The sequence below is a fragment of the Mirounga leonina genome, unplaced genomic scaffold, assembly GCF_011800145.1.
Source record: "Mirounga leonina isolate KUSES-001 unplaced genomic scaffold, KU_Mleo_1.0 Mir_167, whole genome shotgun sequence".
NCBI lineage: Eukaryota > Metazoa > Chordata > Mammalia > Carnivora > Phocidae > Mirounga > Mirounga leonina.
The window spans coordinates 1,702,999-1,718,987 of record NW_023270422.1 but is presented as its reverse complement, the minus strand read 5'-3'; the positions used below and the strand labels follow the sequence as shown (position 1 = coordinate 1,718,987).

The following is a 15,989-nucleotide window of genomic DNA, read 5'->3' as shown; positions in this document are numbered from 1 at the left end:
CCGAGGACACCCTGACCCCCAGCCCCTCGCGCAGGGATCCTGGGTGCTGGGTGCTGCTGAGAGTTACCCTAGCGGGTGGCCACAGCACCAGGACGCCACGATGGACTGTTCAGGATAGCAGGATGGACACCACCTGGAAGTCGCAGGTACTGGGCATCTACGCAGATGACCAGATTGGTCATGTTTGCACGAGTTACCTTTGTTCCATACTGGGTGACTGGAGGCTGTAGGAAGCTCCTTTCTGAGTCCAGGTCCACCTGGAGTTGACAAGGTTTGCCCAAGGAGCAACTTTCTGACCCTGACCATCATCAGCCTACTACCCAGGAAGAGAGGAAGTCTAGCTCCAGGCGCCAGGGAGGTCGAGAAGAGCCATCCTTTATTTACTTACTTCTTGCACCAAACCCAGTATTTACAAGTGGAGCTACATGCCACGAACTTACTGACCCTTATTTGTGTTAATATGACATAACCAAGACAAGATGTGATATATATGGGTGATAGAGCAAGCGACAGGTGTACATCTAATTGTGTTGATAATTTGTGAGTAAATTATATTGGCCATTCTCTGTAATGATTTATAGTGTATCAGAATGTGATACAAGCCCATGAATGAATGTCATGTTGTCCCCAAGACATATATACATACACATACATTATATACATGTTAATATCTATATATTTGGATATACATGTGTGCATGTGTATGTGTGTGAGTAGCTAAGTCTAGGTGAGTGCCTGTGAATTAAATGGCTACAAACCTATCACTTCTATGGCAAATCACTAAGGTATTCCTTAGCAGTGAACATAAGTTTTTCACATAATTTTATTATATCCTTTAAAGATAGCATTAGTGTTAATTAAATAGATCCACAGGTAAAATGTATTCTGTGGGAGTATTTTTGACATCTTTGCTTATTAAACTTGGCAGACATTAAGTTAGTATTTTCATTTGAATAAACCCCCTCAGTATGCACCACAACTTAAAATATATTCTAAACATAAAGCACTTTGTTACTCCACGCTATCCTATAACTTCTCACCACACTGAATGCTGCAGCATTTCATAATTTTTAAATACAAGCATGACTCTCAACCTTGATTGTGGTTTCCACGCTCATTTCCAGTTCCATCCAAGCTTTTGGTGACTTGCTATTTCCCGTTGGTGCCACTTGGTGTTCAGATAGCACCATCTGTAATAATCCAAAGTAATGGGTAGACATGACTCATGCCCCCTCCCAGCGTCTGTGAGGAAGGAGCTCACGGACTCTTCAGAAGGTGACCCTGAGATCCTGTGCAGCCACAAAGGCAACAGCAGGTCAGAAACGGAGTCAAGCTGGTGCGTCCGGTGATAAGGGGGCTTTACCCAAAGCCTGGGCTTCACACACATTGAGGGTCAAGTGCAGCCCCGGTGAGGATGCCCCCGCTATGCTGTCTTTGAACAGCAAAGCGTGGGCTCTGAATAGTCATCTTTGAAGGTAGCCCAGATGGCCAAGCAAGGCTCCGTCTGCTCACCCCTGACCAGATACAGCATGAGCCAGGACAAGGGTCCCACGAAGAGGAAACTGTGGAACGAACAGGCACTGTTTTATCATTCAGGTGGCATTTAACACACTGTCACCGTCCCATACACTGCTGCTCCCGTGTGTCCTGCTTTTGATATTTGCTCGACCACCCTCGCCAGCCAAGCAGTCATCAAGCAGCGTGCATTCCACAACCACCCAGAAACCAACATTTCACCAGTCTCCTTTCCCCACAAGTTAGAACAACAATAGTTTAAATTACATTGAAACTTTAATTACAGATACTTTTCCACTCAGCATTTGAAAGCTGGGATTCCCTCCTTTTTTTTGCATTAAGGCTGTCAGGATGGTTAAGCTAAACCCAGTGTCTTTCCCCATGTACATATCTACACTCAAGTCTCTTCTTTATTAATAATAGGTGTCTTGATTGCTGTCCCAAACCAACTCTGCACTGGATTCCAGGTCGTAACACGGTTTCAGGGGAGGACAGGAAGTGGTACAGTGGCAGGAAAAGCTGGAGCTTGATATCCGTCTAAGTGTAACTCAGAAATAGAATAATAATTATGAGGAAGAAAAGAAGAGGATTTAGCTGTCACCCTGCCCCCCCCTACCAAACATACTAGCTCGCCACTCTCTGTGGTCTTAAAGTGCAATTACTCTTGAGAAGATGCCCCGGCCTGGGATCCCACTGGCCAGAGTTCAAAGCAGAAACTTCAAACAGCGCGCTGCTCAGGACTCAGGCCGGCGGGAGGGGGCTGGGCAGCAGAAAAGGAGCCACAGTTCTGGGGCATTCAAGTGCATCACAAGAAGCAGCGCCCTTTCTTTTTTTGTAAAGAAAATCTGTCAATTGTAAGGAATCCTGGTTTGGAAAAATATAGCTTTTTAAAAACTTCTATCTGAGGACATCCCAGTGTGGTAGAGTCAAAAGGCTGGCGAGCACAGCAAGGAGCAGGGGACAAGCGCTCCTCCCGGGCGCCCAGCTCCCATACTGGTGACCCCGGTGGTCCTCGGAGAAGTCCTCGGCTCTGGGCGCAGAGGACGCACACTGGACTAAGGGCATCTGGTAGGAGGTGGCTCTCTTCTCGGGCCTGTCCGGACTGGACCCATCGCTGGGCCTCTGGCCGTTGAACAGCAGATAGCGGCCGCGGGCGTCCTGCTCCATTTTGAAGATCTCGTATTCGGTGTGAGGTAGTTTGATCCCCAGCGCTACGCAACCATTGGTGTGTGTCACATCCTGCTGGACGCCCACCTGCCAGGAGCCCTCGGCCCCACATTCGTTCCCGTTGAAGACATTGAGGAGCGAGGCGGTGGCCGCGTCCATGGGGGTGACCTTCATGTGGTTCACTGCGAAGGAGAGAGGACAGGTCGGTGACTCGAAGGGTGGGGGGTGAGTGGTGCGGAAAGGCCATCTGCTCTAAACCCAACCCCACACAGCCACCCACCGGTCAGAGCCCCCCTAAAAGCGCCTCCCAGTGGTGAAGGTTCAGCATGTGGACGTGAACGGTCATCACACCAAATATACTGCCGGTAGACCACATTCGGCGTGTAAGTGCGGGGCCCACACTGCCCCTGACTGCCTGCTAACGTGAACTCAAACTGTCACACACAGTGTCTCCAAGGAGTTGCCCTTGGTGACGCTGACTCTTTGGGATTGCCACAATATTTCAACACAAACTGGAATTTTGTTTTTATGAAAAGGTTTTGAGGTTTTTAAATAGTTTTGGTGTTGAATGCCTATACTAATTAGCAGTCTTGCAAATTCATACTGGCCCATATATCAGGCATCTAAAATGAACTAGGCTGCAAGTAAGAAAAACATCAGTGAATGTATTAAATAGAAATCCCAGCACTTAAGAGAGAGCTGTTTCTGAAGGACCCCAGGGGACTATTTTATGTACACCACGACAGCTTCGGTGTGGAGCCAGACCAAGATGGTTGTTCTCTTGGCCACATCTAGCAAAGATCCGTCCTTCCTGGAGAAAATCTTCCTTCCTAAGTGGAGGATTAAGATGCCCTTGGTCTTCTCTGGGTTATCAAAAATACTTCATATTAAATAGACTGAACCATGGAATGCCACCCTAGAAGGGGTCATACCCAGTATCTGAGCCACCTCTCTTTTGTCTGTGACATGACTGACACCATCTTAAAAAGATGTGTAAGTGTAAAAAGAAATTCTAGAAAAAGAAGCCATGAGACCTCCCTTGCTGGCAACACCCTGGTGAATTTCACCCCTTACCTTCCTCACTTAGGTCATCATTAACAAATCCCAAACTCCCACCTCCAAGCACAGGACAACTTTCAAGTGCATGACAAACTCGGCGTTGGAAAGGACAATGCTGAGCACCTGAGGTGTAACTAACACCTGCTCTTTATTGCTCACTCCAGAAAGCACACTGAATGTGGCAAGTAAGTGTGATGTTATCACAGGGGCAGCTCAGAATCACCCTGAGCGGTGCACAAAAAAGGAAATGTGTAGGGGCGCCTGGGTGGCTCAGTCGGTTAAGCGTCTGCCTTCGGCTCGGGTCCTGATCCCAGAGTTCCGGGATCGAGGCCCATGTCGGGCTCCCTGCTCAGTGGGGAGCCTGCTTCTCCCTCTCCCTCCCCCAACTTGTGCTCTCTCTCTAATAAACAAACAAACAAACAAATAGGAAAGGTGCAGGCATGAGGTTTCATTCCTAGTCACATACTCCCTGGCCACATCTGACAGCACGCATAACAGTGTGGGCCCTCCTGCACTGTGGCCCAAGGGCTGAGCCACCCCTGTTGGCCCCATTCTGAGCAGAGGGGAACCTCGAAGGCTGATGTGAACGATGACCTTAAAGCAGAAAGGACTCCCTAATTTCTCCCTCAACATCTCCCCTTTCCCTCAGGCTCTGCATGGACAAAAAGGTCCCCAAACTGCTCAGTTTCTCAGCCACTGGGCTGTTACTTTGGGAGTTGAGGCAGGAGCCCTACCTTTGAACACAAACTCCGTTCCTCCCATGACCCTGGAGGAGTGCACCCCCCGGCTGTAGCGGCCCTTGGCATAGATGGTGAAGGTGGGGTGCTTGCAGACGGGGTCGGAGTAGTGGTAGTAATGCCCTTCCCAGGTGTTATTGTTGTCATGGAAGATGAAGTGGCGCGTGAGGAAGAGGACCTCGGGCCGCACCTCGCAGCGCTGGCTCACCCACTCGCCGTGCAGGCCGACGGTCAGGTCAGCCTTGGGGGGCAGGAGGGGCGGGCGGTGCTCATCTGACCTGTGGATGATGCGGCAGGCGATGCAGGCATGGTCGTGGTTCTGGAGACAAGAGACACACACACGGATAGACCTTTGTCTTCATGACAGAGCAGTGCACACATGCTCCCTTCAAAGGAGGCTCACCAGTGGGACCGGGCAGGGCCCCCCGGGGCTCCATCACTTGTCACCTGCGGACCCGAGAGGCACCTGGGGCTAGGCCCTCAGGCACAGATGGGAGGGTGGTGGGGTGTGTGTGTGCGCGCACACAAGTGTGGGCTCACAAGCGCACATGTGTGTTTGGCTGACATCAGGGACTTGTCTAAATATGTCAGCTGGGATGTGTACTCGCTTTAGAATCCTATCACATGTCCCAGACACTTGACTTCGGCAAGGCTAGCGTCACCTCATACCCACTGGGAAGGTTGCAATGAAAAAAATCTGAACAGAACAGTGTGGACAAGGGCGGGGCAAACTGAAACCCGGGTGCACTGCTGGTGGGAAGATAAAATGGTGCAGTGGCTGAGGAAAAGAACTCCGATATGATGCAGCAATCCCTCCTCTGGTTTATGTCCAAAGGACACCAGGGTCTTGAAGAGACAGCCATTCAGCCACGTTCCTAGCAGCATATTCACACGGCCAAATGATGAAAACAACCCAGTATACATCCGCGGGTGAATGGAGAAACAAGATGTGGTCCACACATACCATGAAAGATTATTCAATCTGGAAAAAGGAAAGGGATTCTGACCCAGGCTGCAACACGGATGAGCCTTGACGACATGATGCTAAGTGAAATAAGCCAGACACCAGAGGACAAATACCGTACCACCTCAATTGCACTTCTATGAGGGACCCAGAGTAATCAAATTCAGAGACAGAAAGTAGAATCCTGGTGGCCAGGGGCTGGGGGAGGGGAGATGGGGATCTCGTGTTTAATGGGGACACAGCCTCGGGTCGGGAAGATGAAAAAATTCTTTGGATGGATGGGGGAGATGGTCGCACAACCCTGTGAATGTACTTAATGCCACTGAGCTGGACACCTCAAATGGCTAAGATGGAAATGCTATGTGTATTTTACAATCAGATTTTTCCCTTTAAAAAACAACTAAAAACAACACACAAAACTAAAAAAAAAAGGCCAGCCTTCCAGTTGCTGGGATGACAAAGGGAGCTGTGTAGTAAAGCAGGGGTCCTTTCAAAGGAAGGCATAAAGGAGGAGGCCAGCAAGAGGGCAGGGGCCGAGACCTCGGCGAAGCCAGCCTGCACACCTGTCATCCATTTGCGTCTGGGGCCTCGGGGTTTGACGGTTTACGGGCTCTTAATTCGCTTCCTGCTTTATAGCTTTAAGCCCTTTACTTAGCACAAGATAGCTGCAGCTCGGCCTTTCAGGGGCTGCCTCCCTGGGCGTCTGCTTTAGAACACTCCCACAGCCTCGGGGACAACGCTGTCTGTCCACAGCTGTGGCTGAGAAATCCTCCAAGGAGCAGAGGTGGCCAGAGGCTGCCAGTCGTACAAACGTCATTTGCCCAGAGGGCTCGGAGCTCCCCTCAAAATGCCACAGTCTGGAAGGCAGGACAGCTGGGTTCTGGGCCATACCTGCCATTGCCTGGCTGTTTGATCGAAGCCATGGGACACCTGTGTGTGGTGGCGGGAGGGTAACAGTCGTAGCCCACAGTCGGGGGGACAGCTCATGGACACTGGCCTTGGGCCCCCCCCAGCCATGGGATCCATGGTGTGCAGCAGCTCCCTGGTGTGACCTCAGGCCTGACCACAGGCACTGACAGGAACGCCCAGGAGGGCATGCCCGTGCTTCCGAGAGCCGGAAATCCGGATTGCCAAGGCCTCTCCTTGTTCAGCAGTGACTCAATGTGACGCTGCAGTTGTCTGGCTAGGTGCTCAGAGATCTCAGAGAGTGGGCGGGCGGGGAAGGGCTCTCGGCCGCCATGCCTCTACAGCCTCCTCCAAGGAGAACTCAAAGCTCGCCAACTTGTTGCTGTGCTCATCAGAGGAGCCTAGAGCTGTAAGTTAGGGGAGAGAGGGCTTCCTTTGCTAACACCGTTCGTGGCTTGTAGATGATAATATCAAGTAGGCAGCCACAGAGTGAGATGAAGTTTCTCTTTCGTTTCATTCCCCACAAATGGGTTTGCGATCTGTAATTCGGGGATTTAACATCATTTGTGGCCACTTCATTTCTGGCCATTCTAAGATAGTCTCATTCCCTGGTAAGATTTGTCTCCTCAAACACCAATATCAATTCGGGAACCTCCCAGAAAGCTTCTTGGACGGGGCAGAGCGGGTGGGAGAACAGGGGTCTTCGTTCTCACAAGAGCTATTGCCCCCAGCATTAACATCAGGGATCAAGTGCTCTTCCGTCAGAACAGGAACAGGCTCGGTGAGAGGAGGTGGGCACAGCCCTTGGGCCCAGGCTGTCTCGGAAAGGTGCCGTGGTAGCGTGTGGAGTCCAAGTGGTGCTTTTAAGAACAACGGCACAGAGGCCTGACCTTAGAGATGGGGACCCGGCTGAAGCATTTCTGTTCGTCAGCAGAGAAAAGCAAGCTACAAGCAAGGGAAGCTTGCCATCCATCAGCTGGATCTGTGAGAATTTAGGGACAGAGTGGGAGGAACCTGGCCCTTAGCTATTAGTGTTGCCAAATTCCTATTTTTTTTTTATTGTGGTAAAATATGACATAAAACTTACCATCTTAACCCTTTTAATAGTTCAGTGGTGCTAAGCACATTCACACTGTTGTGCAACCATCACCACCGTCCATTTCTAGAACTTTTTCATCTTCCCAAATTGAAACTCTGTACCCAATAGACACCAACTCCCCGTTGTTTCAATCTAAGCCCTTGGCAACCACCATTCAACTTTCCGTCTCTATGGATTTGTCTACCCTAGGTACCTCACAGAAGTGAAAGCACACAGAATCTGTCCTTTTTGTGACTGGCTTATTTCACTTAGCATAATATCCTCAAGGTTTGTCCATGTTGTAGCCTGTGTCAGAATTTCCTTTCGTTTTAAGGCTGAATAATATTTCAATGTATGTATGCATCACTTTTGTTTATCCATTCATCAGCTGATGAACACTCCATTTTTTGGCTACTGTGAATGATGATGCTATGAGCATATAGGTGTAGTCTATTTAAGACCCCACTTTCAATTCTTTTGGGCACACACTCAGAAGTGAAATTTCTGGCTCATACCATAATTCTGTGTTTAACTTTTGGAGGAACCACCACCATACTGTTTTTCCACAGCAGCTGCACCATTTTACATTCCCACCCACGGTGCACCTTTAAAGGTTCCAATTTCTCCACATCCTTGCCAACAACTATTTTTTTCTCTTTTTGATAATAGCCAATCAAATGGGTATAGTGTGATATCACACTATAGTTTTGATTTGCATTTCCCTAATGATTAGTGATCTGGAGCATCTTTTCATATGCTTCCGGGCTATTTGTATATCTTCTCTGGAGACATGTCTATTCAAGTCCTTTGCCCATTTTTTAATAGGGTTGTTTTTCTTGTTATTGTTGAACTGACTAGTAACCTGTTATAACAACTCTTGAGCAGGCATTAAGAAACCAAGATGTCATAAACATGGGTGGGATTTTTGGCCTCTCCGTAGATACTGTCACCAAGTGGACAGGTTTAGCCATGGTTAGGTAAGGGGGAACCTCTCTGTTGTATGGACAGATTTTTAAAAAATCTAATTTGTGCTCTTGATTCTAACCATCCTTGGCTGGAATAAAACTTGAAAGACCTATAGGAACAATTATGTGGAAGCAGAAATTAAGGCCCATATACTGGCTGTACAGTTTCTCTTTCGGGATGCTTTTCTTAAACAGCAGCTTTTCGGGGCGCCTGGGTGGCTCAGTCAGTTAAGCGTCTGCCTGCAGCTCAGGTCATGATCTCCGGGTCCTGGGATCGAGCCCCGCATCAGGCTCCATGCTCGTCAGGAAGCCTGCTTCTCCCTCTGCTTGCTGTTCCCCCTGCTTGTGCTCTCTCTCTCTTGCTCTGTCTCAAATAAATACTTAAAAAAATAAACAGCAATTTTTCAAAAAGAATAAATGGGAAGAGCTTTTCGTCATTAAGAGTGATGTGTACTCTGAAATATTATTTGCTTTATGAAATCCCTCTCCTTTTTGGTCCCTGCTCTGATACCTAATTCTCCTCTGAGAAGCTATCCTTTTGTAGGCTGTCCCATTGGGCTTCTACCTCACTCCCTTCCCTGAATCTTAGAAAGGGCTACTTTATTTATTTTTTATTTTTTCAAAGATTTTATTTATTTACTTGACAGAGAGAGAGAGCGAGAGCACAAGCAGGGGGAGTGGCAGGGAGAGGGAGAAGCAGGCTCTTCGTGGAGCAGGGAGCCCGATGCGGGACTCGATCCCAGGACCCCAGGATCATGACCTGAGCCGAAGGCAGATACTTAACCGACTGAGCCACCCAGGCGCCCCAGAAAAGGCTACTTTAAAGTTAGGGTTTCTGTATACAGAAGATCTGAAGGTTAAAGCAGAAGGATCAGAATGTGTTTCCTTGTTGCTACTCTACACCAACTATAAAAAGCTTTCATTCTGAAGGAGGAGGGGAGAAAAAAAGATCCCCATGTAATTAATTTCCTAAAAGAAAACAATCAGACTTATTCTAAAAATGAAAAATCAACCTTCAACTTCATAAGTGCGCAATGTCCTAGGCAAAGAGTGGGGTTTTGCTCACTCCGCATTCTGATTCCTGCAGGCGCCCTGGCAACACGTCAGCCACCCCCAGCTTGCACGTACAGGACATGAGTCTGAGGAAGCTCAAGTACACCATCCCCTTAGCTTTACAACCTCTCGAAGAGACCATGGGTACATGTTACAGATGAGGCCAGCCACCCACAGCTTGCACGTACAGGACATGTGAGTCTGAGGAAGTACACCATCCCCTTAGCTTTACAACCTCTCGAAGAGACCATGGGTATGCGTTACAGATGAGGCCACCAAGGCACAGAGAGATTGAATAGCATGGCCCAGATGACTTTACAAGCCAAAAGTAGAGTCTGGAACATAATTTGGTCTTGGGGCTTACTGAGTGCTAATCCCTGGCCCCAGGCTGCCCCTCGGGCTGAGAACAGATGTCTCCCTGTCAAGGACCCTGGACCCTAGAAAAGGTCTTCCCTGGCCGATGGCTGATAGGGATTCTCCAGGCTTTCTCCTGTTCCCTGCCAACATTTATTTCTGGAGAGGTGGTTCGTCAACAACATTTGCCGACAGCATCTACTCATTTCCAGCGTCTTCCCAGAATGGAAGAAATCACTTGATATCATCTTCCCATGAACAGATCAACCAGAGAAGCAGGATGAATAAAACATTTCCTGGGCTAAAGGTTTTGCCTAAGGAGGAGGAGAAATGGCAACAGATGATGGAAACTTCCTTTCACAGAGCTTTCTTCCATGGGATAAAAAACACATTTGTGTTTCTCAGGAAGAAACCTGCCAATGACTGAAGCTGAAAGCTTTGTTTGTTTGTTTGTTTGTTTTTACAACTGCAATTCTCCATGCATTTGATTCCATTTCTACTGTAGGTATTCCTACACATGCAGTCTTCCCGGGGCCTCTCCATTTCACTGGAGAAGAACTTCATCAAGCTCTTGGAGGCCAAGACCAGAGTACTCTCCCTTTCTCCTACTTCTCATGACATCTGGGGGAGCGCGGCAGGTATGGTGAAGGCTCACAGGTGGCGGAACGCCGTCACTGGCTATTTAACAATATGAATAGAGTAGGCCAGTGGTCATCGCAAATGAGGAAAGCTGACCGCCTTGTGGAAGGGGCCTCTCGGGGTGCCTTTCAGATCTGGGGTCGCAGGAATTGATGGACTTGGGCTCATTTTGACCACTCAGTGGGTCCTGATGATACCACTTTCAGGAGGAAGTAGAATAGCCATGGTCACACTTGTCGTGTGTCTCAAAGAGCAGCTTTCAGAGCTGCTAGAAGTGGCTGGCAGTAGCCATGAAGGGACAGGGAATGAAAGGATGATGGAAGGACACAAGAAGGGTGAGCTGCCGACGTCTCAGGCCTCACATCTGTCTCCTGACCGCTTAGTGAGACGAAAGTCAACTCAACACTGTCCTGGAGTTAAGAAGGGGCACTTGGGGGGGAGGGGGGTCCCTGGGAGCAACCCTTCATTTTCAAGAAAGAGGTTTCTAAGAAGTTTAGAATCCAAGAAGTTAGCTCACAAAAGCCTTTCCAGTTTACAAAACATTAGTAAATCACACCAAAGATAAGTTTGCTTCCACCTTGCCTATACACACACTACATACAGACTCAACAGCCAGATAGCAAGGGCCATGAGAAGCCAGTTCTTTAAAACAAAGGACTTCAAGAATGATTTCGGAAAAAAATTTCTGACTGATGTTTTTACTTGTTTGTTTCTTCCACTCCATCAATTTAAATTCAATAGTTAAAGTAGATTCATTTTAATAATGACATTAAATCTACTGTAAATCCAGAGGGGCCCTCCCCCCAGGTCTGGCCTTCTCCCCCTCCTCCACACTCCCCGCAGTGCTGGGCCGGCACCCCTGCATACTACAGGCCTACTCCAGACTTTCTGAACGGTTGACTGCCGGCACGCCTGGGCTCTCACTCAGTCCTCTGGGCTCTCTTGCCTTTTAAGGGAGGAACTGTTTACCACTTACACTGTCCCTGACAACAAGTATTTCCTGGTCGGCTAACTCCTTAAACAAAGCAACCTTGCAATTCTGTTTATCTGCTGAAATACCCTGGAGTCAAGAAATACTGAACTGTTTCTGCAAGAAAAGTGGACGCCAGCCGTTGTAGGGTGCAGCGAGCGACTACACAACACTTCACACTTAGGCCCAAATCAAAGGTCCACACAGGCAATCCTTTCCGAGTCAAGCCCCCATCATCCAACACCCACCATCAGCTCCGTCTTCTTGAACAATGTGCACCATTTGCTGCTCTATAATAAACACCCAGCCCTGGTGAGCAGGGCCACACTTTTCTTTAGGATTCATCCCTGAGAACGCCTGGGCGGCTCAGTCGGTTAAAGCGTCTACCTTCGGCTCAGGTCATGATCTCAGGGTCCTGGGATCGAGTCCCTCGTTGGGCTCCCTGCTCAGTGGGGAGCCTGCTTCTCCTGCTCCCTCTGCTGCTCCCTCCCCCTGCTTGTGCTCTATCCTCTCTCTCAAAAAAAAAAAAAACCTTAAAAGAAAGGATTCATCCTTGATGTAAGACGGGCTTTTTAGGTCATGACTCCTTGAACTCCCCGGCCCTCTACCACTTCTTCTGTTCCCTGTCACCTCCACAAACCCCTCTCCTTTCCGTCCAGTGGCAGAAAGAGAAGGAAGGTGAATTCTTCCACAACCACCTTCTCCGGCTCTTCTGCCCTTACTCGTGTGACACCTGCTCACCCAGCCCCCCGGGAGCCCCGCCAAGCACATGCCTGAGGAGGGGCCCCCGTCCTGTGGCAGAGCCACCTCCTGGGGCTGGGCTGAAAAGTGCCCTGCCCGTGGCCACCTGGTCCACAGTGCCTTGGATGTCACAGATACAGAAAGTCTCACAGTTCATCTGTATTTCTCGCAGACTCTGAAAAGGCTCGGAAAGGCCAGCTCCCTCAAAATCAAATGCTCATTCGCAGTCTACAGAGTCTACAGAATGCCAGAGAGAAAGCACATGAGCATCACCTTTTTCATTTTCAGTGCTCAGCTCCCCTTGAAAACACTTCGGTGCCTGTCTTTCTCAGATGTGCCATGAATGCGCTGGGCCAGAATATCTGAGATGCATGGCTTGGGGAAAGCTGTCTGGTTTTAGACAACCCCTTTGATTTACGACCCTGTGGCTAAATCAGTGCAGGATTTTGGAGAAAGACCAATTCCGTTTGCTTACAAGTCTGATCCTGAGGCTCTGGCATTTCCAACAACCCGGGTGATCATTTGCTTTTAATTACTATTTGATTCTACCACTGAAAGAATTCAGCTCGCTAACCCTTCAACTGCACAAAAATCTAGGCAGAGGGTGACAGCTGCCCTGATGTTAAACTCAATTGAGGGAAAGCATCTTCTTTCAGGGTTATTCTATGTGGTCTTGATTTTTCATAGTGAAGAGTGGCCAATTTCATCCTGAAAGAATCCTCCCAGCACACCTGATTCTCTTCAAACACGATGTATTTGCCAAAGGACTCGGAACCTCACAGCAAAGCTGTATTAAGCTTAGAAAAACAAGTTGATTTAAAGTTTCTATTTTTACATGGTGTCCCGTTTCCAGAGGGGCTGCGACTAGTGGTTTCAAACTCAATTTAGCATTTAAACTAATTTTCAGCCAGGTCTCTATGGACCTGCAATTAGGGGAGGCAAAGAGTTCAAAGAGGTGGGTGGTGGGGGGAGTGTGGTCTCTCCGGATGCGCTCCCAGCCCTCCTCCTTCCCGTTCCCAGTTCCCAGCAGGCGAGGCGACCTGCCACTGGCCCGCGGGCAGGGAGCACCTGGGGCTCTGCCTGCGCGGACTCTGGAAAGGCACCAATGGCAAAGTCCGCTTCTTCCTTCTCAGAGCTATCCTGGGGAAGGATCTAAAAACTTCCTGAGGACTCAGCAGCATGCTGCGTGCCAAGACATTCGACGCCAGGGACAACATTAGAAGAACGGGCCCTTTCAGCTCCCAGAGCCTTGCAGACCTCACTGGCCTTCGAAGGACACCCATGGCCACGCGGGGTGGCTGTGGAAGTGGAGGGCAGCGCACACTGGCCCTGGATGCATCAGGTTTTGGCCTCCCAGCCCTGCCACCAGTTCTGGTGGTGGCCGCGGAGCTCCTCTGAGCTCAGAGCCCCAGCTTCCAAAATTTATTTTAATTTTGCATGATGACTCTGTTTGGATAATATAAGATCATGGCACAAAGTGCAAAAGGTACAAAAAAGGTATACAGTGATGAGTCATGGTCCAACTGTCCCCCAACTGTTCCCTTCCTCGGATTGTTATGTTTTTCATGTGCTCTTCCAGAAATACTGCCTCCTTTGTAAGTTCATCTTATGCTTCTTTCATTATTAGTTTCACACAATGTTATCATACTGTTCACGCTACTCTAGATCTTCTTTTTTTTGTATTTAACAGTATGCCGAAGGTTCTTTCCACACTTAAAATTTCTTAAATCAGGGCCTCAGGCCTAGGTTTTAGAGGGTCTACCTTTTAAATATCTGGGTCAATGTCCTCACGATTGCCTTAGCAGGGGGGTGGAGGAGAAAATGGGAGGCGATGCTTCATGGTGAGGCATCATCAAACACTTTGAGGCCCCCCGTCAATGTCATTGTCATCCCTCCAGGAGACACCTGCCCAGAAGGGCTACCTACTCTAGGAGTGGGGAGAAGGGAACTTTGGTGAACGGTCCTTTCCGATGGCAGGCAGCATTCTGCACACTAATCCAGCTGATTCTTCTATTCTTGCCACTTTACAGAAGAAACATCAAGGCTCCCCAAGGTCAGACGACACCACTAGCACCTGCAGCTGATGGCCACAGGAGAAGTGGGTTCCCGGACTGGCTACCACCTCCAAAGTCCATATTCTCACCAGCTTCTCCAGAGAGTATTCAAAAAAAAAAAAAAAAAAAAAAAGAGCATGTCTCCCACCTTTTTGTTTACAAAAACTCTAAGGTTGGCCTTACAACTATCATCCTTAGTCCTCATGCCAGTGGTAATAACTCACAGTCAAGACAATTTTTCCTTCAGGAACCACAAGTGTGTGCCTTTGCTCTCCCAACAGACAGGCTCTGTTCAGTGAGTCGATTGACAGCAGGAGAAATGCCTCCTACAGGCCTGGGGAGGGAGTGGGAGAGAATCTTCCAGAGTTGCAAGTCTTAGGAATACTGACTTCTCCTACTGGGCCTCCTAATGGGGCATGCCACCAGAAGATCAGAGTGAGGGAACAGATGTAAGAAAAGAAAGGTGTTAGGGTTAATATTTTTTTCTTTTCAGTCCTAAAAAGAGCCTCCGTGGGTGTCTGCAGTTGAGGAAAAGGAATCTGAACCTGAGTGTGTGCAAAGGACTAGCCCAAGGTCAGGTGTGGATAGGAGAGCGGCCAGACTCCAACCCAGGCAGCTCTGGGACGGCACCTGCCTCCTCCTGCAGCAATTCTGCCTCCTCCCTCGGACTGCCTCCTCCTTACTCAGTTCCCTGCCTCACTGTTCCTGCCTCTTGGCTGTTCGCTGCCTATTAGTGTCTCCGCTGGAGGGCGAGCAGGCATGAAAAGGACTGTGTGCTTAGCAGATCTTCATAAAGGTTCAGGGTGGGACCGGGTTGGTGCTCTTGGCTGACATCAGGTTTCTGGATTATCTGTGGGCCGTTTTTATTCATGACATTCTTACTCCCATTACTAGAGATAATTTAAAAGTTGGCTAGACTGTACTCAGAGGAAGCCAAATGTTCAGATGAAAAGCTCCTTTACCCCTCTGCTCTCTCACACCAGAGATTTGTTCAAGAGAAGAGCTGTTCAGCTGCAGTGTTCAGCACCGACTCTGGATGACGCTTCCATCTGGATTCCTATCTGGCCCCCCCCAAACCACGCCCTTGCCTAGATGCCACCTATGGAGCATTATCCTCTTGATGCCTTGGCATGATGTGTGGAATGGGCACAGCTTCAGCTCCTCCGCTCCCCACCCCTCCTGAGGAGGCCTGGGGAGTCCCAGGCAGACACTGGGATGAAGGCAGGCAAGAAAGGCCACCCTCTCCCTCACTGCCCTACCTCCCCTCTTCCTCCTCAGCAAATCTGCAACCTCACGGCAGGACACAGGGGGCTGACTCCAGGGTTTGCACTCGAAGTCATGCTGTGAGCCCAGGGAGGGCTGGGTCTGGGGCCCGGGGCCCTCAGTCTGGCTTCTCCTCGCACATGGGGACTGTCCCTGGTGAGGCGCATCTAGAGGAAGCAGCCTCGGCCAAGTGGGCTTCCTCAGCAGATTTCCCACAATTATAATAAAGGCGACTTTCATTACGGGAGCTCACAATAACACAGATAAACAGAAGATAACACCGAGTGGTCTTTGGCAGGGGAAGTACTCTGGGATATCTCTACCAGTCATAAATAAGCTCAAAGGACTAAGAGAAAAAAAAAAAAAGATTAAAAAAATGAATAAACTATCAAACAAAAGTCATATGGGGCCCCTCATTTAGAGAGTCATTGTTGGAGAGAGGGTTCCACAGACGCCAATCCGATGGCAGCGGAGGGGGGTGTGTGGCCACTGGAGAAATCTCCCTTGACCCCCTCCCTGCACAC

General features: G+C 49.1%; 1 protein-coding gene across 1 annotated transcript in view; it reads right to left on the bottom strand.

Annotated features, from left to right (window-relative positions):
- Positions 1-372: 372 nt before the first annotated feature.
- APCDD1 (APC down-regulated 1) overlaps positions 373-15,989 on the bottom strand; it is a 33,486-nt gene continuing 17,869 nt past the window's right edge. Inside the window, exons 5-6 of the mRNA XM_035013812.1 lie at positions 4,476-4,797; positions 373-2,864 (exon numbers count right to left, since the gene is read on the bottom strand). Coding sequence (XP_034869703.1) covers positions 2,413-2,864; positions 4,476-4,797 — 774 coding nt within the window. The 3' untranslated portion in view covers positions 373-2,412. The remainder of the gene's footprint in view (positions 2,865-4,475; positions 4,798-15,989) is intronic.